At 44.4% G+C, this 22477-nt stretch overlaps 1 protein-coding gene across 1 annotated transcript in view; it reads left to right on the forward strand.

Moving 5' to 3' along the window:
• TRIM67 (tripartite motif containing 67) overlaps positions 1 to 22477 on the forward strand; it is a 380811-nt gene that overhangs the window by 240042 nt on the left and 118292 nt on the right. The window contains exons 5-6 of the mRNA XM_078646984.1: positions 8793 to 8946; positions 9248 to 9253. Coding sequence (XP_078503110.1) covers positions 8793 to 8946; positions 9248 to 9253 — 160 coding nt within the window. The remainder of the gene's footprint in view (positions 1 to 8792; positions 8947 to 9247; positions 9254 to 22477) is intronic.

The raw sequence follows: 22477 nt of genomic DNA on the forward strand, positions 1-22477 counted from the left end.
TCGGAGGGGGCCTTGCCTACCAGTTTGGGATGTACTGTTCTAATGAGGAGCAGGGTCAGTAATGATTTGCATAAGACGGGACTTTGAGTGGCACAGTAAGTGAGCAAGCATTGGAAATGACCATAGGTCTGGTTTATGAATTAAAGGGATTTTTGTGTCACTATTGAGTGTAAACACTCATTAAGTCATCATGCGTGCCCTCTGCCACTCATCTTTGCAATCATGGATCCATTCATCTATCCCCTGACTCATCCTTCCATTTACCCTCTGACACAGCCACAAAAAGTACACACAATCTTAACACATGCAAGATAAAGTAAAAGAATAGAAGGAGAAAAAAACAAAACCTGCTGTCCTCTAAAAAATGTATGCATATGTTTGCAATAACAAAACTAAAGACAGTAGCCGGTGTCGTTTTGCAAAGGTGTTGTCAATAGTCTCATTGTCATAAAATTCAAGCATGACCACAACATTTACAATCAAAGTTTTGGCCATCTTGAAATGCCGAACAATGATGTACTATAGACAACAGCATTCCATAATGATCTCCTAGCTCAGAGTAAGTGGCCATGTAAAATGCAGTACACAGCAGAGGAAATGAGCAACAAGGAAGCAATCCGTAAGCACTGCCTGGAGAGCTGGAGTATCCACTTAAGAAACATTAAGAAAGAGGAGAAAGAAAGAAATGTAAGTGGAATTGCAAAAGGAGAAAATGCAAAACTAAAGGACTGGCCAACCAGCCCTCATATTGAAGGTCACTCATTTTCAGATGGTCAGAAAATGCCATCATTCACAGAGCAAAAGAGTCAATGACTGATGCAGAATGAACATTACCCCATGCAGTTCGTTGTCATGGATGGAAGCAGAGTTTAAATGACACTCAGGCAGACCAGTGACAGACCAAGTTGATCCCAAGGTCCTCTATATATCTTCATGATATGTACTCATATTTATAGATGGATGTATTATTTGATGATTCTTTTTTATTATAAGATCCTGACAGACTTCTACGCAGAGATTCTAGCAAGAATTAGTACAGTAAAAAACTTCTCACCCTAGGGTGTGTCAGAGACCGTAATCAACTAAAAAAAACATGCCCTACAAAGGTAATTCGACATTTCGAGTTTTGTAGGCTTTAAAACAGAGCGATAACAATCCATCCTTAGATGTCTGTTGATTTTGGAATAAGCTTGTCACAGCAATATGTCAAGCCCAATGTGTTTATTATGACTTATCATAATAAACAGATCAGACCTATGACTATAGAAATACTTTTTCCTAGTCAACCAACCAGGCATGTAGCTGTTATCAATCTCTAATCACAATAACAAATTTAGGCCTCATGTGCTGAGCATAAGCTTTCCCACACAGCAACCATCAGGACAACAGTCATAAAATAAGATAGTCTACAGAATTACAGTTGGTAAAGCTAAATACTTTCTCTCCTAATTGAGCCTAACAGTGATTCTAGCATTACAAATATTCTATACCTACGGTTTGTCTGAAACACAAAATGCTTGCCTACTATGGTAATCTATGAAGTTCCATGTAACAAACTACCTTTCTGTAGGCTTTAAAACAGAGCAAAAACAATAAGATGATGAACGGAGTGCTGACACTTTTCAGACACTCACCCCCAGTCAAAGATCTGGGTTGAATCCATCATTGTTCTTTTGCTCACTAAGCCACCCCAGTTTGGATTCAGCCATATGCAAATCAGTCTAGCCTGAACTGCCAGGCCAGGTCCTCCCTGGGCCAGAAACAAGCATCCTAGAACCGGTTTCAGGATATCACCCCTCATTAATTAGGCTACCTTGAATCCAGTGGCAAAGTGAGCAAATGACCCACATCTAGGCATACTCTGGCCACTTAAAACTAATATAGCAAACATAATATGATAATGGACGGAGTGCTGAAACTTTTCAGATACTCACCCCCATTCACATATCTGGGTTGAATCCATCATCGTTCTTCTGCTCACTAAGCCACCCAGTTTGGACCCAGCCATATGTAAATCAGTCTAGACCATGCGCCTCATGGGAACAGTCCAGCCCAACTGCTAGGCCAGGTCCTCCCTGGACCAGAAACAAACATTCTGGGACCAGTTTGGGAGGATCACCACTCAGCCAGGCTAGTTTGAATCCAGTGACAAAGTGAGCAAGAGACCAATGTCTGCCCATACCCTGGCCACTTAGGACGAACATAGCAAACACAATAAGATGATGGATGGAGGCTTAGTGGGCAGAAGAACGATGATGGATTCAACCTAGATCGGTGACTGTGGGTGAGTGTCTGAGAAGGCAGCAGAAGTGTGCCGAGTAGGTTCTTTGGCGGCGAGTCGTTGTGCTGCAAATTGCGCGCATGTGAAGATTCGCATGTGAAGATTTTGCCCCCACTGCTTGCCCATGTCATGCATCTAATTTACATGCATTGTTTTGGCCCCTGGTGATTTTCGAGGTGTGCCCATACGGGTATAACCGTGAGTTTTTACACTTTTCCCCACATATATCCTCACGGATAGGACACGCCTTAGCGAGCGTGGACCGCCGGGGATTTATTTGGTCCTGAAGAAAGCTGAGCTAAGTTTTGCAATATACAGCTGAAACTTGTCGACCTTATTTTAGGACTGTGTGGTTCAAATAAAGACCGCGCTTCAGTCCTTTTCACTTATTTTAATGAGACCAGTTGTCCATGTAATAAAATTGTTTATGGTATTATTATTATTATTATTATTATTATTATTATTATGCGTTCTTATATAGCGCTCGATTACCCGTAGGCATCTCGGCGCTTGCCTTGGGAACCCGTCCTGGCTTCCCCAAGGTGAAAGCCAGGCATCCCGCCGCAGGGGGGCCGTAGTGGAGATTAAGCAGGCTAATGCCCGGAGCTGCAGAGTGTGAACCCGTGATTCGAGTAGGCACCGAAACGAGAATTATCGAGTCCGTGGATATTTGGGCTCAAGACCCTGCCGCATCGGGAATTGAACCCTGGTCCCGGGTCTGACCTCTGCTTCAGGGTCTGCCTCCTCTAACCAGTGAGCCACACTTCTCCTGGGATCTTTTAAATTTTGCACTCACAACACTTGAGCACATATACTTTTCACTTTATAACACCAGCTCCGCTGTAATTCAGGCATTGTAGCACACTGGGGGGACATTCGGTCTCCCCAGTGAAAACCCTATGATGAAGCATGTCACCATTAGGGTGAGTAAGGGTTTTTTATAAAAATAAAAAAAATTCTTTCTCATAGGTGTCACGTTCTTCTTAACACTATTTGGTTATTTGTAGGTGTTGGGTGTTAAGATAGTGTTATCACAGCACCTTGGTCACTCTTATGTTGTTGATATAGTGTCTGAGAAGTGTCATCACTCTGTCCATCATCTAATTGTGTATGCTATGTTTGTCCTAAGTGGCCAGGGTATGCCCAGATGTAGGTCCCTCTTAGTTCTCCCCAGTGGTGGCTACCTCAGAACGAGGGTGGTGGGGTGGGAAAGTAAAATAAACCTACCTTCTCTGCCGCTGCTGCACAACACCCCTTCATCCTCTTTTCTCAGCACCAGAAGCACCCAGGCTCCCGGACTCTCCCAGCCAATCATGACACTTAATCAGCAGCATTGTGATTGGTCTGAGCAGTGCCTGGGAGCCTGGGGAAGTTCTCCATTGGGCTGTGCAACGCAGCCAGGTGGAGAACAATGTAAGTGTGCATGACTGTTTGGCCGGCCCAACAGGGCTGGCCAAACAGTCATGTGCACTTACGGAGTGCAAACCACTCCTCACTATGCTCTGACGATCCCAGCCCGCCCACCCTATACTGGCTCCGCATCCTGCATGGAAAAATAAAAGGATAATAATGTCTTATTATTATCATTTTCTTTTTCTTTTTTGCACTGCTCTAAGAGCAGTGGGGCGACACTCCTCCACCTTAGCGGAGGAACCACCACTGGTTCTGCCCTAGGTGCCCCAGGGATAGGGTGTCATGTAACTATAAGTAGGGGTATTATAAAAAAAATGTAAAACCCTGCTATGGTCAAAACTGGCAATTGTTCCCCTATTGTTGACAATGAGCTTCATAGGCTAACATTGGAATACTTTATTTAAGTATACATTTTACTAGACAGAAGCTAAAAATGTCATTCAAGGGCTTAAAAGTATAGTTATAACAAATCCATCAACTGCCACTGTTAGATATATAATAACTATCACACTAAAGAAATTATTAAACTTTCTTTTCATAAGCCAACATCCAGCTGCTCTCTCCTGATTGTTTAGCCTCTGCCAGGCTGACCCAAGCTGTCTGAATGAAAAGTGAATTAGTCTACTACAGAAAGAATGGATTCCCTGTGGGGGGAGAATTGAAATTGCAGAAGCAGAAGGCAGTAGGGAGAAGTGGTTTAACTAGTCTTCAAAGGGAGAATGACACTTAAGGACAGCCCTGGCTCACCCCCACATCCTACCACCCCAGCCTCACAGGCACCCCTGTAATTAGATTAAGGAGATGAATGGAAGGGGAGTGTTATGTAATCTTAGCCATACCAGTGGGTTGGCTTAGCCTGGTCTGACCTCCAAGGAGAGAATTCTTCCATGTTGGATTTTTAGAGAATAGTGCTTTCTGGAAAAAGAATTGCCCCACTTTGGAGGAAGTGGTCATACACCTGGGTGGTACCCTGCATCTTATTGGTCAGGAATGCCTCCCTGCTTGACGTCCAGATATACAGCATAAATATGGAAGAGTTGCCAAACAACTCAGAACTGTTGCCTGAAACTTCAAGAAGAAGGGACTGCACTGCTGGAATCCTGGTCTGCACTTCAAAGGATTGCACTCTGATGGATTTCACTTGCTTCACACTTGGAGCTACAGCCCCAAGAACTTTTCCTTGCTTCAAGAAGGATTAAGGAATGGATTCCCTGCAAGCTGCAGGTTAACTGAGCTCACCTCCGTCATCTCCACCAAGAAGTCCCCATCCTGGGCTACGTCCAGTGGATGTTCAAGGATTTGGCCAGGTGCATTGTGATAATTGTGGTCCCATCATCCCAAGGACCATCTCAGAGATTCTAAACTCCTGGATTGGTGTTGTGACACTTTGAACCCTCAAGGAGTAACTTCACGAAGCAGTTCTAGAAGTTTGGAGCAAATTTTGTAAAAAGCTCCAGAAACTGACAAGGTGCGTTGTGGGAGTCGGAGGCCCCAAGACGCAAACCAGAACCTCTGATCCCTTGCTGGTGCTGTGCTCCACTTTCCTGAAAAAGAAACACTTCTGTAAGAAAGTGTAAAGAACTCTTGCACATTCCTCACCAGGAATGCGCATGCGCAGGCTACCGTGCATGCGCAGTTCCAAGAAGATGGCGCGTTGGGCAAGGATGCACCCGCAATAAGATACGTTTTATTTAAATTTAATTTTAGGCTTTTAAATATCATTTAATATGGCGGGCGGGAGGCGGGCGGGCATTGGGCGGGTGGTGCGTAACAGAAATATGCGGAGAGGCACGGAGATTGGTTCAATCTCCGTGCCTCTCCGCGAAAGTCCCTTACGCGACTTCCGCCCACCCCTACTACTTATCACTACTAATAACCCACTTTCCAACAGTGTGTGAATGGTTTTATAGGTATGTGACTGGGGGTGTCAGTCACTGTTTTGCTATATGAGTGATGGGTACATAAGTGTTTTTGTGGAAGGTAACTCGGTGTGTAAGTGCCTCACTGTGTGAGTGGGTGCAAATTACATGCTATTAAGTTACATACTACAAGCAAGCACCCTCATCTAATTTCTAACATATTTATTCATACTCTCTTAAAAAACATAACTATATTCTCAGTATAGCAATTCCTCTTCCACCTTTGCTGCTCACAATCTGTTAGTTAATGTTCTCATCTAAGCTCCCTTCTATTTGCCTTTTACTGTGTCTAGAACCTACACATTTTCTTTCAGCTTATATACACTCAGTTTTTTTATTTAACTTTTTTAAAGTGCAGCCTAATTAACATACCTGTACAATCTCTCTGCTGTTGTCCAATATTTATTGTAATATCTGTTAACATTTGTTTTTCACTGCAGATCTCAAGCCATACTTATGGCAATCCTCCTCCACTTGGTAGAAAAGTAACTAAAATGGCTACCCTACCCAATGTGCTCTTACTCATACTCCTGTACTTAGCAAATCACATACTTCTTTTAATCTTTTATGTTTGTTTTACCACTCCTAAATGGTCACTATTTTTAACCCTTTCCATGTTTCCTGCAAAGAAGTTTAATTTAGTAGGTTTTTTGCAGACCCACCGCAGCTCTCAGCGCTGCCCCCTATGTGAATCCACAGTGGATTAGCAGATCTACACAGAAGCCCTTGAAAGCATCCAACAATCTGATGTTAATGATTTTCATTTATATTTAATTTAGTAAAATATTGTCAATTACAAGACACATTCCCTACTGAGCAATTTTTCTACATGACTTTGCTTTTCAGTTTCACACTGCAGTCTCTTTTGTTCCCTTCCCCCGCACTCTTTTAGCTCCATTTCCATAATAACCATGTTGTCAGTAGACTCTGCCTACCAGTAGGTAAAAAGTTCACAATACTTTCTCTTAACAGCATACTAGCTTCACATTAACTGTAGCAGATGTGGTTGACTGTTGGCAATTCCAAGCATATCCAAACAACATCACTTTATTTTCCAAAGCCAATCATAGAGGCAGTTTTGGGCCCCTGGGTGGCCGTTTTTGTTTCAGGGCTGTTTTTGCAGCTAAGCTGCAATTTCGTCCCTGGTAACAAAATTGTCCAAAACCGGCCCTGGCAAACTGCTCAGCCGCACCCCCTACCCCCCGGGGAGCCGGTGTGGTACTTTGCCAGGGCAAGGTTTGGTTCCCAGTCTGGTCCTGAAGGTAAGTAGAAAACTAGTTTTGAAACTAGGTCCTAACGATAACTACCTAGGGGCGACCGCCGCTAGGTAATACACAAATATATATATATTCACTGAAAAACCAAAGGTTACAGAAACGTTATAGTTAGGCTCATGTTTTACTCATAAAAAAACAGAGAAATTCAGCAGTTATAATTAGCTGAGCTAACTTTAACTCATGCCCTTGCAATGCACTGCTTATGACCTCACATGTTACATCACACATGACATGGTCTTATAGCAAACAAGTCCCTGTGCAATAAAAAATAAACAATGCAGGGGCCCGAATTGGCCCCTGCATTCCAGGGGATCACCACCTCCACAGGGCTAATTGTTTGTGTGGAAGGCCACACGAGCACCCGCAGCCCCAGGGACCGCCACTTCACAGGAGCTATTTTTAATTAGAATGTGTAGGGGGGGGTCAAGCAATGTCCCAGTGTGCCCACCGGGGACATTGCAGTTTGCTATGGGATGGTGGGGGACTGCTCCCACCATCTCATAGCAAACAGGTCCTGGGCCAATAAAAAATAAAAATGCAGGGGACTGCGTGAGCCTCCGCAGCCGAGGGGATCGCCACCTCTTTGGGGCTAGTTGTGGGAAATGCAGGGGGCCATGCGGCTATATTCAAATAAGATGTGTGGAGGGCTCTGCCCCCCATGCAGCACCGGGGACCGCCACCTCCCCGTGGCTACTATACTTAAATCTGGGGGAAACCCGCTCCCTTGCTTCCCCGGGAACCACCACCTCCCTGGGGCTATTTTTAAAATGGGAGGGGGGCCACACAGCCCCCCTCCTGGAGGTAATATTTGACCCTGGAGACCGCCACCTCCCAGCGCTGGATCCCACAATGTCCCAGGGTGCCCAGCCCGGGACATTGCAGTTTGCTATGGGGTGGCGGGAGCACCGCTCCTGCCATCTCATAGCAAACAAGTGTGCTCTGCTTTGAACAAGTGGGACCATTTTGCTCTCACTTGTTCAAAGCAGAGCACACTTTGCTTTTTACACCCAGGGAGCTGCATGTCAGCTGCTCCCTGGGTGTAAAAAGCAATTCCGGCTCCCACAGAAGGCGAGAGCCTGCCGGGACCGCGGGGGTCTTCAAGCTGGTCAGTGATGTAATTTGAGATGTCATGAGTGATGTCATCATTGATGTCTCTGACCATGTCATAAGTGATGTAATATGTGAGATCATAAGCAGTGCATTGTGAGGGCGGGAGTTATAGTTAACTCAGCTAACTATAACTATTGAATTTCTCTGGTTTTGTACTAGTGAAACCTTACCCAAACTATAACGTCCCTGTAACCTTTGTTTTATCTGTGAATATATATATGTGTGTGTGTGTGTGTGTATATATATATATATATATATAGATATATATATATATATATATCTATATATATATATATATATATATCATACGTAACTGGTAACTGTGTAATATGGTCACATTTTGCCATCAAACACTTCTAGTGACATTATACACCACAAGGCGGAAGGCTAAGTGATTTTTAAATATCTTAATATCACCAGACACCCAAGAGGGCAATATATGCCAAAATTATACATTAACCGTTAGGTATTTGTTTATATTACATGTTTATTTTATGTTAGTTACCTTGAAAACAAAATTTCCTCAATGTGCAGTTAACAAAAGAAGCTGATTAGAATATTTAGGTTTATCCTTCATGAACAAAGTATTGATAAAATAATGGACAATGGAGTCCAATTCTGTGGCAGTGGTGTTTACCACAAAATTATGGATTGACTCCTTTTGCCATATAATTACAGACTTCATAACAAATGTTAGAGCCTTGATTTCAATTGTCATGTCACACCAGCAAGATTTGATGGCATACACCTATGAAATTGTTAAAATATTAAAATGCATTTGTTTTCTTTCAGATTTCTGATGCTTTAATTAAACGAGTCCAGGTTTCGCAGGAGCAGTGGGTAAAAGGAGCTTTGGAACCCAAAGTGTCTTCTGAATTTGACCTCACTTTGGACAGTGATCCCCTGCTTCAGTCAATCCATCAGCTGGATTTTGTTCAGATGAAAAGTAAGGATGACTTTCTTTTGCTATATCCCATTTTTTTAATGAACCAAATATTATTCTTTGTAACACAATACAGTAATACAGCGAACAATGCAGCACAGATTGCAAAATGTTCTGGATTTTGCAGGCAACATAGACACTGTGCAATATACAGTAATGATGCCATAGTCGTTCCACCACCGCCTCCAAATCATACAGTAATTGTGTGATCAACCACTATTTTTATAGATGGGTTCCTCCATCTTTGCACAGTTGTCCATGGCTTTCTACTGCACTGATATGAGGAGCCATTGCCGATTTACAGAACGAGGTAGGGTCTCGCTGTCCAATCACAGTATCAATACTCACTAGGGCACATTCTCCCTACCTTCCTCCCAGGTCCTCTAAAATGCCCAGGAGGGCAATGCGACTTGATTGATCCACTGGTCTGCCTTTTATTCTATTCAGAGTGGTAAGTATTGCAGACCAATATGCCATAATAACGGGACAGTCTCAGACAACTTGGGAAAAAACCACTGTCCAGTAGCATCACCTTGAAAGTATGAGGGTGAGGAGATCCTTTCAACATGTCTCAATTTCATGGGAGTAAAATAGGTAAGATGCAGATAATTTAATTGTATGATTTGTAACCAGAAAAGAATGAACATCCTGCATGGTGCCACTTTTTCATCCCATCCACTCACATTCGTCCATGAGAGTCACCCTGTCCTCCCAAATCTTCCTTTGAAGTCTGCAGAAAGGTTAGGGGCATTGTTGATGAAAAACGTGTACGTGAGAGAAATCCCCCCTGGTCTCGACAGACTGAAAACAAATTTGGCCTTCAAAATGCTATACTCTGTCGTGGGATTAACCAATGTTGCCTAATGAGTGGATAATGTGCAGCAGAGTTGGAGATATTTATAGAATTGGACCTTATGCAGGTCATACTTAATCTGGGGAGCCTGTAATAACTTCATTTGTTTACCCCGCCAGACATCACCTAACTTGGAGATTCCAAAGAGATCCAAGTGCTCAAAGCAGAACAGTCAGTCGCCTTGTTGGACCCATTTTCCATGCCATAACAGCATTATTAAGTCTGTTGGTTATACCAACCAATATAGCAGAGTACAGTGCACCATCAGTGAACGGTTACTTTAGTTACCCCTGGGGGGGGAACAGCCATAACAACGCGGGCATTACCCCGCGCTGCTATTACAACGCTGCTTTTACAACGCAAGTTGTTACAACGACTTGCGCTGGAGGGCGCTGTTGGATAGGGAATAGATTAATTTTCTATTCCAACACCTTCCCTACTGTAACATGGCTGGAGTTGGAATAGAGAATTAAACTATTCCACTATCCAGCGCTTACAGCGCAAGTCGTTGTAACGACTTGCGTTGTAAAAACAGCGTTGTAATGGCACGCGGGGTAAAAGCCCGCATTGTAATGCCATACAACCCTTCTGGGAGTGAGTGAGGGCTGGATCATTGCACATTAAGCCCAGTATTTTGCCTCGGCCTATTAAGGAGATTTCAGTTTGGAATGCTGAATCATCATACTCTCCTTGAAGCCAAACATTCAAGACCAGGGTGTGTAAGGTCCAATAACAGAGCCAGATACCTGCCATAACCAAATCACCAACATATATAGATTGGGTACATTTATTAAATACAATGTGCAAGGCTTAGCTTGCCATTAAAAACAGCGTGCCCTGGTCTGCAAATCCGCAAACCATTCTTAAGAAATCATGAGGAGAACATTTTGAAGTAAGTATAGAAACAGGGTTATTATCATCATTATGAAGAGGGCTATTCTCCCCAGGATATTACGCTGGAGGTTTGACCATCCTTTTATATGCTTTTGTGCTTTGGCTAACGGGAATACGTTTAGACTCCAAGTAAGCCTGGCGTCTAGTGCAGCTAATGTACTTAAAAACAAGGTGTATAAATACAAAAACGTCACTGCCAGTTAATCGCTTCCAGGCCACCCCTGATATGGACAACGGTCAACTTGGTCTAGTTAACCCTTAGGCCAGAGGCCTGGCTGTACAAGTCAAGCATATTAAGCAGCCAGGAACCAGTGTACTGGGGAAGGTCTATGAAGAGCAGCCCTTCATCTGCATAGAGAACTATACAATCCTCATTGCCACTAATTCAAGTCACCAAGGGCCCAACCACCAAGGTGAAAAGAAGCAGCTACATTGGGCAGTCCTGTCTGGTCCATCATTACATCGGAAATGGTGACAATGAAGGGCCATTTACTTTCTCCTGACCTTTGATCCAGGTATAGACTACTTTTATGTAGGACAAGAAGCGGAGGTCAAAAATCCCTGGCTCAACTGCACCCTAAAGAGAAGGGCCCAATTAAGTGTACCAAATGCTTTCTCAACGTCTATTAGTATTAAGGCACTGGTAGTCTTGAAGGGTGTGTTTCTATATAAGGGTGATGTGCACCCTGTGGATTCAGTGTTGAGTCCTGTGACTGGAGAGGAAAGTGCATTTGTTTGGGTATATTAGCGTCGGAAGCCCTGTAGGGACGAGACCTCCTGCATCCAGGACCCGTGCCAAAGCGGCGTCTGCCGAGTGAGCTTTCGATCCCACCGCACATGGCGGAGAGCCGTACGCCAGGCCAGAAACACCGTCCTGGTGACCGAGGGCAGGGCCTGTGGCACCGGGCTACCATATAGAAACGCATGGATCCGTGGGAAGTCCGACGTGCTAAGTTCCATGCGGTATGCAGGGTCGGACCAGCGCCCGCATACCAATCATGGATGACAATAAGTTTTGTGGCCAGGTAGTAAAGGTGGAGATTGGTGACCCTCACACCTCCATCAAAGGGGGGAATACGACAGTGTGCCAAAGATAGATGCGGTCTCGCCCCCCCCAGAGGAACCGGGTGAGTACCCCATCCAGCTCACGGAATCAACTACCCGGGAGGTGGATCGTAGTGTTTTGTAACATATAAAGAAAACGGGGAAGAATCATCATTTTGAAGAGGGCACTCCTGCCCAGGGGATTAAGGGGAAGGTTCTGCCACCTTTTGAGATCCGCCTTCATCCGGACGACCAGGGGTGTGACGTTTAAAGCCCATTCGAGGTCTGGCGGAAGGGTTATCTAGACGCCCAGGTACTTGACCGAGTGTCTTCTAAGGAGGATGTCCGACTGCCAGTCGAAGCAGTCCCTGGAGGGATGCTGGGGACCAAAGTTGACTGTGCTGGATTAAGACGGAGTCCGGAGACCCGCTCAAAAGCGACTAAGGCCGCCAGGGATCGGGGGCCCGAGCTATCCAGGTCTGCCAGGTAAAGCAGAACATCGTCTGCATATAGGGTTATCTTATCCACCTGGCTCGAGTCCCATGCCCAGCCTCGAATAAGTGGATCTTTCCGGATAAGGGCCGCCAGGGGCTCCATCGCCAGTGCAAATAGGAGTGGCGAGAGCGGACACCCCTGACGCGTACCCCGTCTGATCGGGAATACTTCCGACAGCTCCCCATTAATGAGTACTCGGGCTCTGGGATTAGTGTATGAGACTCTGACCAGATGGCGGACCGAGGGACCGAAACCCATCCTGTCCAGCACATCCTGCAGGTACTCCCAATTCACTGTATCGAAGGCCTTCTCAAAGTCTAAGAGGAGTAGGGCCAAATACGGGGTTAGGGGCTCCCGTTGAGCCAGAGCCAGGTGAAGCCGACGAATGCAGTGACGAGTGCCCCTGGCCGGCATGAACCCGCACTGGTCGGGGTGGACTAGGTCCTGCAGGAGGGGACGAAGCCTCTGAGCCAGGACGGTGGCGAAGATCTTGATCTCCGTATTGATCAGTGAGATCGGGTGGTAATCTGCACAGCGCAAGGAGGGCGGCTGCGTCTTCGGAATAACCACGATCGTGGCGACATCTGACTCGGGCGGGAACGACCCTGTCTCTGCCACATGGCGGAAGAGATCCACCAAATGGGGGGCCCGGATATATCGGAAAGCCGCATTATACTCCTGAGGGTAACCATCGGGACCTGGTGTTTTAACTGGGTGTAAGAGCGGGACGGCGTCCTGGACTTCCTCCAGGGTGAAGGGTCGCTCCAAGGCTTCCACAAGTGATTTGAATTTAGTGTAGTATTCAAGTATTCGAGCGGGGGATTATCTGGACCAGGTGTTTTACCTGGGAGTATGTCCCCAATAGCGTATTCATTCGCCCTCAGTCATAGGCTGATCCAACATTTCCCTTTTAAACTTACTCAAAACCCAAGAGGGAGGTGATCAATGAGTTAGGTGGACCACTCAGTCAGAGAGCTGCTGTTTTGCATACAATGCATGATAGTAAGAGAGAAAGATGAAGGCTACCCCCAAGGTAGTGCTTACAACACACCCATCTGGATCTATTAGTCATTTGATCTCTGTGGACACAGTGTTTCTGGTAGCCAACCAATAAAACATTTTCCTGGACTTGTCTCCCATCACATAAACACAGCTACCAAACTCGATCCAGATCTGATTGGCATCGTCCATGAAAAATTGTTACAAAAAGTCCAGCTGGCACTGAAGCTCTTCCTTTCGAATGTCAAGATGCTCCAATTCTAATCTAACCTCCAGGCCTGAAAGAATAAGGTGGGTCCCCCGTAAAAACGGCACTATCAAGGAGTGGCTTTTGGCAAAATACAGGACTGCTCCAATCTTAATACCATCTTGAGGCCATTAATGTTACATGGCATCACACTAAAGAAGGCCACAGGGGCCAGGGAGGTAAAAGAGGTGGTGCTGCTTCCACAGAGTGCATAAGGACAAGCTGAAAAAGGTAGATTGCAGGAGGACCTGCATGTGAGACCCATGTTTCAAGTGCCACTGAGAAAGGAAGCACTGTCGGCTGGGATAAAACAATCGTAACAAAACCAAAATAACACGCAAACCCTCTTATCTCCCAAAAACACCCAAGCCCCTACTTCAACTCCAGAAATATCTGTCACCCTGTTGAACCTCATTTAGAACAAAAGTGTAGCTTATGTATTATGGAGTGTCAACTTCCATGTGTGGGTAAAGGAGGATTACACATCGCTGCCCATTTGAAAGACAGATAAAGATAGGGTAGTGGCTCCACCTCATTTGCCTCCAGGAAAAATAGTACATCAGCCGTTAGGTCAATTGTGGCACATTGGTCCCCGTGGTGACTCCCCCGTTGGTCATGTACCCTTAGAGTGTGAAGGTTCAAGTAGTTGAACCTTCCACAACCAGCTGCCTATCCTCTGTGCACAACTAAGGCAATAGCATAGCCAGGGCAATCGTGGCGCTGCCTCAGAACCCTTTTCCTCTGCCACCCAGTCCACTGGCGGAGAAGAAAAATCTTCTCTGTGTGTCCAGTGAATCACAGAAGACAGAGCATGTGTTATGGATGACTTTGAATCTAGTCGGATGATGAGCATATATTTGATATTCATTGCTCTCGTTTTTTGATCGAGAGGTTTGAAGGATTCTTTTGCTTTTAACCAGCACTGATGTAGTTGTAGAATGCTAGGATCTGGGAGGACTGGAATTACAACCTTTGATGGCCCTCACCCCTCTACGGGTTGCAAATCTGTCTCTATACTTCAGGACTACGGTGGTGAAGCAGTGGAGGCACTTGGAATAGGCCACTGAACCAAGGCGTTGTGCACCTTTTCCAGGATAAAGCTGCATATGAACTTGTCAGGTAGCATCTACAAGGCAATTCACACTTCAAGAATTTCTTCAGAGGAGACTCCTTCGACATCTTCAGGGAGACCCGTGATTCTGAGTTTGTTTCTGCTTGCCCTGCCCTCAGCATCTTCAGAATGTTCTGCCGGAATCTTGGATGCCATGGCAAGATGGGGCATTGCTGCTTCGAGTTTAGAGGCTGCTTCCTCTATTTTAGCAATGTGTCCTACTGCTTTGGAGACCCTGTCGGAGTAGCATAATGTCCATCTTGGAATTTTAGTTTTGAGCACAATGCAAGACACCTGGATTGTTTGTGGTATCATGTTGATGAAGTATGTGTCTGGAGTTGACAGCACTAGATGTGGACAGATGGTGGCGAAGTTAATGCAGTTGTCCATTTTGCTTTGTGCTCTCCAAAGACCAGCACTTTATTTTCCTATGTTAGTGATGCTACTAGGCATTAGTCCAGATCTCCCAATATCCTATAGGCCAGGCATATGTTCAGTCAGTCAGTTGGCTTCTTAGAATGGTTGGGGTAACCAGGGTCTCCATGGAACATGTTATTGATGTGGCAAATGTAGGCTGTGAGAGAGCTATAGGTTGCACTGTTAAAGCTGGTTTCACAGTGAAAATAGGCTTGGAGGGGAGGAGGAGACTGAGTCAATGTAAGGTACTTAACTCACTCTCTTGGCAAGTGTTAGACCTGTCAGCCTTAGGGTGGTCTTCCGCAGACTTCCTGCCTTCTCCTCTCCCGTTTTGCTGAATTTGTTTTAGTCTGTATTAGAACTCTGTGCACTTTACCACTGTTAACTATTGCTAAAGTTATTGTGCTTACTCCATAAAACATGGTAAAATTGACGTACACCTGATTCTCATATTTAATGTACTTTAAGTCCCTAGTAAAGGGGTATACTATATATCCAGGGCTGTTAAATTAAATGCTACTAGGCCTTCCCTAGCACTTATTGTGCCACCCACTTAAGGATCCCGTTAAAACATGCCCCTAGCCTCCCATTGCAACCTATGAACAGTTTTAAACTGCCAATTCAACTTGGCAAAATGAAGCCCTTGCCAGGCCTAAAATTCCATTTTTATTACATATAAGTCATCCCTAGAGTAGGTCCTAAACAGCCCATAGGGCAGGGTGCATTATATTTAAAATGTTGCACATGTAATGTTAAGTTTTACATGTCCAGGTAGTGAAAATGTTTTTATTTTTCACTACTGTCAGGCCTGCCTCTCCCATAGGATAACATTGGCTTACCTTATTACATTTAATGGTATAGTCAGGTTGCAAGTTACAATTCTGAAAATACCACTTTAAAAAGCTGGCATTTTCTTGCCTCAACCATTTGGTGCCTGCAGCCTGATTCCTGAGTCACCTGACTAGTGGTAATTGGCAGTTGTCCTGTGTGCATTCTTCCCAGACAGCCACACAACAGAGGGACTGGGTGTTGGGAAGGTGGTCCATGCAAGCAGGATGTGGGGGCAGAGCTGTGTGCAGCCCCACTTGCACTTCAAATACACTATTTCTCAAAAAAGAGGGACAGTGGGGCTTTTTAAAGAGGTCCAGCAAAAGTGCCCTGCCAGATCCTTCAAGCAAAAGTGAATGCTATTCCTCTAATTGTGGTGCCTAGTTAACTTAGGTACGTGAGCCAACCACCAGTAAGTGGGTGGTGGTGGTAGGAAAGTACTAGGAGGTGGAGGGATATGGGGATCCCGCTCTTGCGGAACTAGGGTCCTCACACACCCAGCAAACTAGGTGTCATGCTTCATCATCTGGACCTGCTCCTCGTTGGGTCGGCGCTGCAATACCCAACGGGCACCGGCGAAGGGGCTCTTTAGCAGGGATCTTTAGTTCCTTAGCCGTATAATGAAGTGGGTGGTGCGGTCCATGAAGGCGTAGATACAGTGAAGTGCAGTGAGTGCGTTAAAAAAGGTTGGATATTCCAAATAATATTTTTATTCCGGTTGGTAATCCACCTCATTAAAAACTTGTAGAGTGGCAGCTCCCTTGATGTGGGGGTTCAGTTGAAGCTATGCTCTTGGGGTCTAAGAATAGATAATTATTTGGAGTATACAACTTTTTTTAACGCACTCACTGCACTTCACTGACACCTAGCTTGCTGGGGGTGTGAGGACCCTAGTTCCGCAAGAGCTTTGTCTTTATCTTCCGGCTGTGTTTTGGACGACGGGGAATTTGGGATTCAACCCACACACTAACCCGCAGACTGAGAGCCGCGAGCAGGAACCGAACTGCACTCGTTAGCTTTGAAAATTTACAGAAGAACTTTGCTACTCGAGTATTGAAACTCTTGTCCTTTGGATTTTGACATTTTGGAAACAGTAATAATATATACTGTATATGTGTAAATAGCCTTGAGAAAGCCCCGGCGCAACTTGCCAATAGGGGGCGAAACACTTGTCGGCTGTCCATGTCTCACTAAAAAATAATAAAGAGGCCATACTGCAACCCGAAGTAGTTCTGTCCTCTGTATGACAATTTGCAAGAACGGATATTAATCCAAATAAGTACAACTTTGATTTCTTATGGAATGTTTGTAGAGGTACCTACACCTTGACAGAAGGCTGTTTGATTTAATGGTATAATCTCCTGGTCATTACTCCATGTTACTAGATATTCCAACAGTAAGAAGGCAAAGTACTTAGCCTCATTATCCAATAAGGTTTTGAGTATGTACCTTACCGGTACTACCCTATGTCCGCTTTTATATATAGGGTTTCTGATCAAGACCCTCCAAGCATCTGGTATCAATTCTTTCTCGAGTACGAAGTTACAACCACTTGTTAACTGAGTTGCTCAGAAATCTGCATTAATCTTATAAATTACCTGAGGTACCCCATTTAGTCCCCATTCTCCATCGTGACATCCACCCTTGATTATTTCCGTGACTCTGCTTACCAGGCTGAGGTGAATTTCCTCTTGTTCACGATACACCTTCTCTGGACGGCATTGATTTGTAGCTACTATGACATTCAGCGTCCCAGCGGTTTCCTCATACACTGATTTTCTATCTTATTGGGTGCTTTCTTGTATACTAAAACAGTTTCTTAGAAAGGTTACCCAGACTGTGAGATATTTGCGTGGTTTGTGCAGTAGGGGCATTGGCCTATACTGTCGACTGTCAGCGAAAATATATTGGGGTTCGGATCCTTACTCGACTGTAGCAGCTTTATCCAGACGGTATAGTTCCTGTGTTTTCTCTCTTTCTAAATCAGTTTCCAGTATTTCAGCCTTTGTTCACAGAAATGGTTTACTAGGGATTTATTTTGCGAATCCTTTATTTGGGTCCTATTTACTTCTCTTTTGGCTTGCCAACCTTCTTTAGATTGTCCTTCGCTATTTTTACTGGCCAACATTTTTTATGTCAAGTTTGTTTGGTCAGCTGTGGTGCATCGACATAGGTTGCAATTTGTCTAAATTGCTACCAATTTTCTAGAGCAATGAACTCTGTCTCTCATCAATTTTGCTGCTACTTCCTCTTATGACAAGGTTGAATTCTCTGTCCATTTTAATCTTTCACAGTCTGATGCGTAAAGAGATCCTAGCACAGGAACTGCTGAGCAGAATATTATTGAAAGAGTCTGCAGTTCAAATATCGGTGGAAATTGATAACTTTTGAATCTTTGTTCCATCAAAAACGATGACATAAACCTTAAGAGCGATATGGATGTTATTATGTAGTCTATTATAGAGTTATTATGTAGTCAATTATAGAGCTAGTTGTTTTTGTACTGCGTGCCAGGGAGCTGTCAGCTTGAATTTTGCCATTCAGCGTCCTTGAACCCAGCAGGGCAATCTCCATTGCTAAGAGTTTCACCTTTTTGCCACTACGTTTCAGGTGGTACTTTCTCTGCGGTTGAATATTTCTTTATTGGTCTTAAATCAATAGCTGCTCCTCATCCTGCAGAGTGTGAATGTAATTCATGTTCACATCACCAGATATTAGAAGGTCAATTACGCCCAATAGTTTTTAAAATTGCTTCATTTTCCTGGTTCCAGTTTTCAGGGACCTCATTAGGCAATAACACACTTGGTCTAATTTGAAGCACTAATGTATCCGGCTAAACCTCCACTCCGGCGGCATTTTTCTTGGAGCATAACAATATGGTAACCCTTCCAATAGTTTATTAAATCAGTATTCAGTAATTTACTTGATGCCCCGCCAATATTGCCAGAGCATATTGAGAATGAGATTGGTCGTTTTAGTAGGATGTGGCACTTGTTTTAATCGCCAAACTTTACTTGCAATGCAGTTGGCAGCCAACCCTAATCTACTTTTTTTCTATATTACAATTTTTGCCTGCACGTGATTCCTATTCTGCTTGTCTTTCATTTGTGTAATTGTTTTTCTAAGTGTGTTTCTCAGCGCGGAATAAACCGGCGTGCTTTCATCAAGTCTTCTTTTCCACCGAGTTAGTGCCCCTTCTTCCAGGAGATTTGGGTACCCTGGTTTTGCATTTGGGGAGAGTTTGATACCCCATGACTTTGATTTGGTTTCTTCTGCCATTATCCTACAGCCCATCCTTTCTGTGGCTCATATTACTAAGGTTTGTCCATGTTGTTTAGCACCTTGTGGAGACTTGTAACTCAGTTGATTCAATGTCACTCGAAGTGATGTTTAATATATTTCCTCGGTTTAAGAGTCCATGGCATCCTCTATCACAGTATCCTGGGATTAGCCATGTTTTCCTCCCCAGATCTGCTTCCTCTTTCTCACTAGTTACTTGTCTGTTCTGTGGTACTGTGATGTTCTTTATCTAAGTGGCTGTGTACTTTAATCAATGCTCCTAATATATTTTAACAGACATTTGAGCTGATGGGTTGCCAGTTGCCATTCCAGTCTCTTGCCCGACAAATTTGCTTTTCCTTCTTTCTCGTACTTTCTAGCATCTACTTGTTCATTCAAGTTGTCTTTAATCATTGATGTGCATTTCCTTCGTAAACTAGTAATTAGACTTTGTTTTTGTGTTTGATCTTGTTGAAGCTCTACCCTTGTTCCATCCTTTCGATGAGGGGGTCGTACCTGAGGGGTCTGCTCAGGTGTTTTGTACCTCCACATTTACCAGTTCCTGCTGGGGCACCTCATTAGTTTGCTTTTGACTTTTAATTTTATTTGGGGTCCTTACTGCGTTTTTATATTGGAAACACGTTTCGTGTATGCTATTTTTTTGCTGTTTGGATTAGTTTCTTATTTATTCCCTATCTTTGCTTATTTCTCTGTCTTTTTGTAATGCCCTCAAAGAAATGTTCTGTACTGAAATTGATTAATTTTTATCCTGTTTGCTGTGTGAGATTTTCTGGTTGTAACAAATTTTGTTATATGTGGAGTCATAAATGTCTGCATGCATGTTGTGTATATTTTTCCATGGACCGGGTGCCGGTCATAGGTTGGTTGCTACTTCCTTCATATCCTTAGAAGGGTCTTTCTTTCAACTGGGTGCATGAGGCCCCCATCATCAATGTTGACCAGAATTGATTTTGAGTCACTGCGTGTATCGGGATTCATGCAGTCCGATCACTTTTACCACACACCTGACAAGGTTTACCTAGGTCTGATTTGAATTCCATGATTAATGTTTGAATGGTGCTAGGTTTACTGAGTATTAGTGTTGCAGGGATTCTGTTTGGAAACAGAACTATGCCTGGGATCATAGAACATCAGTATGTAGGGACTTAGTCACCAAATCACCTCAGTACTTATGTACTTATGGTTCCAAATCCAGACTAACTCATAGTATTTTATCTGCCCCTCCTAGCCTTCCAGAGTGACAGGTAAGTCAGCACCCCAGAACACAACACTCTGAACCCTCTCACAGGTTGCAGTAACAGGTTCTCACACTCGTACGTGTCCATAATAAACAGAAAAGAGGCACGAAGAAAGCCTACAATAGATATTTAAACTACCGTGCTCTATCTCGAAGCAAATGTGCTGCAATGTGATCGGCATGATTAACAAGCATTTACAATGCAATAGGTCTCGCAATGACATTATTATGAGCTATTGACATTGTAAATGGCAATGCTTTTCAAAAAATTAAAAGGCATTGTTATTTACAATACCAAAAGCAACACCTATTGCATTGCATAGCGCGGTGTCCGTGAAGACGGCGTTGCGCTTATTAAAGTAAAAAAAAAAAAGAGTGTGTTGAGGCAGAGAGAGAAGAAGAAATGACGAGACATGTGAGATGGGGAAATAAGGCACAGAGAAGACAGTACGAGGAAGGTGTCACTGTGCAGTGAGACTCTATTTTTAACTAAGGCCACACCTCAGCTAACAAACGCTTCAGACCCAATCGCGAAGGTATTGGCGCCTAAAACGCTCCACTCAGGAGGAGCATTAAGTGAGTGAGTGTACCTGTGTGTGGGTGAGTACCTGCATGTCTGTAAGGGAGCCTGCCTATACCTGTGTGCTAGTGTCTGGGAGTGTGTGAGTGAGGGTGAGTGAGTGTGCCTGTCTGAATGAGTGAGTCTGTGTGTATTTGGGTAAATGTCTGTGAGTGCACATGCGGGCGGGGAGTGTGAGGAGGCACATGTGTGTGGCTGTGAATAAGCTGGTATGTGAGTGTGCCTGTGGGAGTGTATGTCTGTGTGTGGGATTGTGGGTGTGGATGTGAGTCTGTGTTGATGTGGATGTGAGGGTAAGTGAGAGAGCCGGCATAAGGGAGTAGATCCTGTTCACATGCCTTCTTGTCACAAAAGCTGCTGTGTGTGTGTCTTGCATTATTGCCTCTGGAATGAGAACATGAGTGCCCAAGACCCCTTTATATTACAGTCTGAGAAATACGTAGGAAGAGAGTTGTCAGGATTCCCGTGAATTATTTGAAAAGCTGCGTTGGAGCTTGACTGAAAACTCCTGCTCTCAGGAAGGTTGGATTTCGAGGCACATTACCCCGCATGATCCTAGTAAAGCTTTCTTGTGCTTCCAAAAGCTATGCTCCCTTAGTTCACAAGGAAGGATATATTGTTTAGTTATTCTGGAATAGTTACATGAATTATTTTGTCATTTGTTCAGCAAAGAAATAAATCAACACCAAAAGCCCGAACTCCCAAGCCACCCACACAACAGCTTCTGTGACTTGCCTCTTGCCTTCGAGTGCAACAAGTTAGTCAAAGTGTATAAATTGTTTGTGTGTATGTAAGTACATATGTTTTATAGTAGCATTATGTACCGAACATTGCATTCCATCTGAAGAAGGGCTCTCTGGGACTTGGAAAGCTCGGGCATTAGATTGTGTGCATGCAAAGTAAAGACGTATAAGGAGCAGATAAGTGGTGCTGTCAACCACACCATGCGGAGCGAGGACGCAGCTCTGGGGATCCGGTCAGCAGGATAGAAGCCAGGAAGGGCAGCGCAACCCCCGTAGGCTGTCCATCGGCTCCTAACTCGGTCTGCGGGGCCACAGCCGCCTTCTGCTCCAGAGTCAGCCAATCACTCAAAGCACCCTCCAGCAGGGGCTGAGAAAAGCCCCGAGTCCTGAGGCCGCCACTCTCCTCTTGGCTGCGTCTCCACCGGAACCAGGCCACAGCATTCTATTTTCGATTAGCAGCAACAGTGCTGTCGTTTTTCAACAGGAGTGTAGAGTTAGTGCTTTATACAACAAGCATTGGCGTAGCCAATAGGTCTCGCTTTTTGGACCCTATAAGTATTTAGTTATGCAGCAGAATATCCTTGGTGCAACTACACCAACTGTTGCATGGCTAAACACTTATAAGGTCCCAAATGCGAAACCTATTGGCTATGCCAATGCTTGTTAATAATGACGAGGAAGCTAAAGCAGCTAACACCACTAGACTGAGCAAGATGTGGTGTCTGATGAGTTTTCTCTTTTATTGCAGACCATTTATTTAAGCTTTGAAACAGTTCTATGTGGCTC

The sequence above is a fragment of the Lissotriton helveticus genome, chromosome 6, assembly GCF_964261635.1.
Source record: "Lissotriton helveticus chromosome 6, aLisHel1.1, whole genome shotgun sequence".
Lineage (NCBI taxonomy): Eukaryota > Metazoa > Chordata > Amphibia > Caudata > Salamandridae > Lissotriton > Lissotriton helveticus.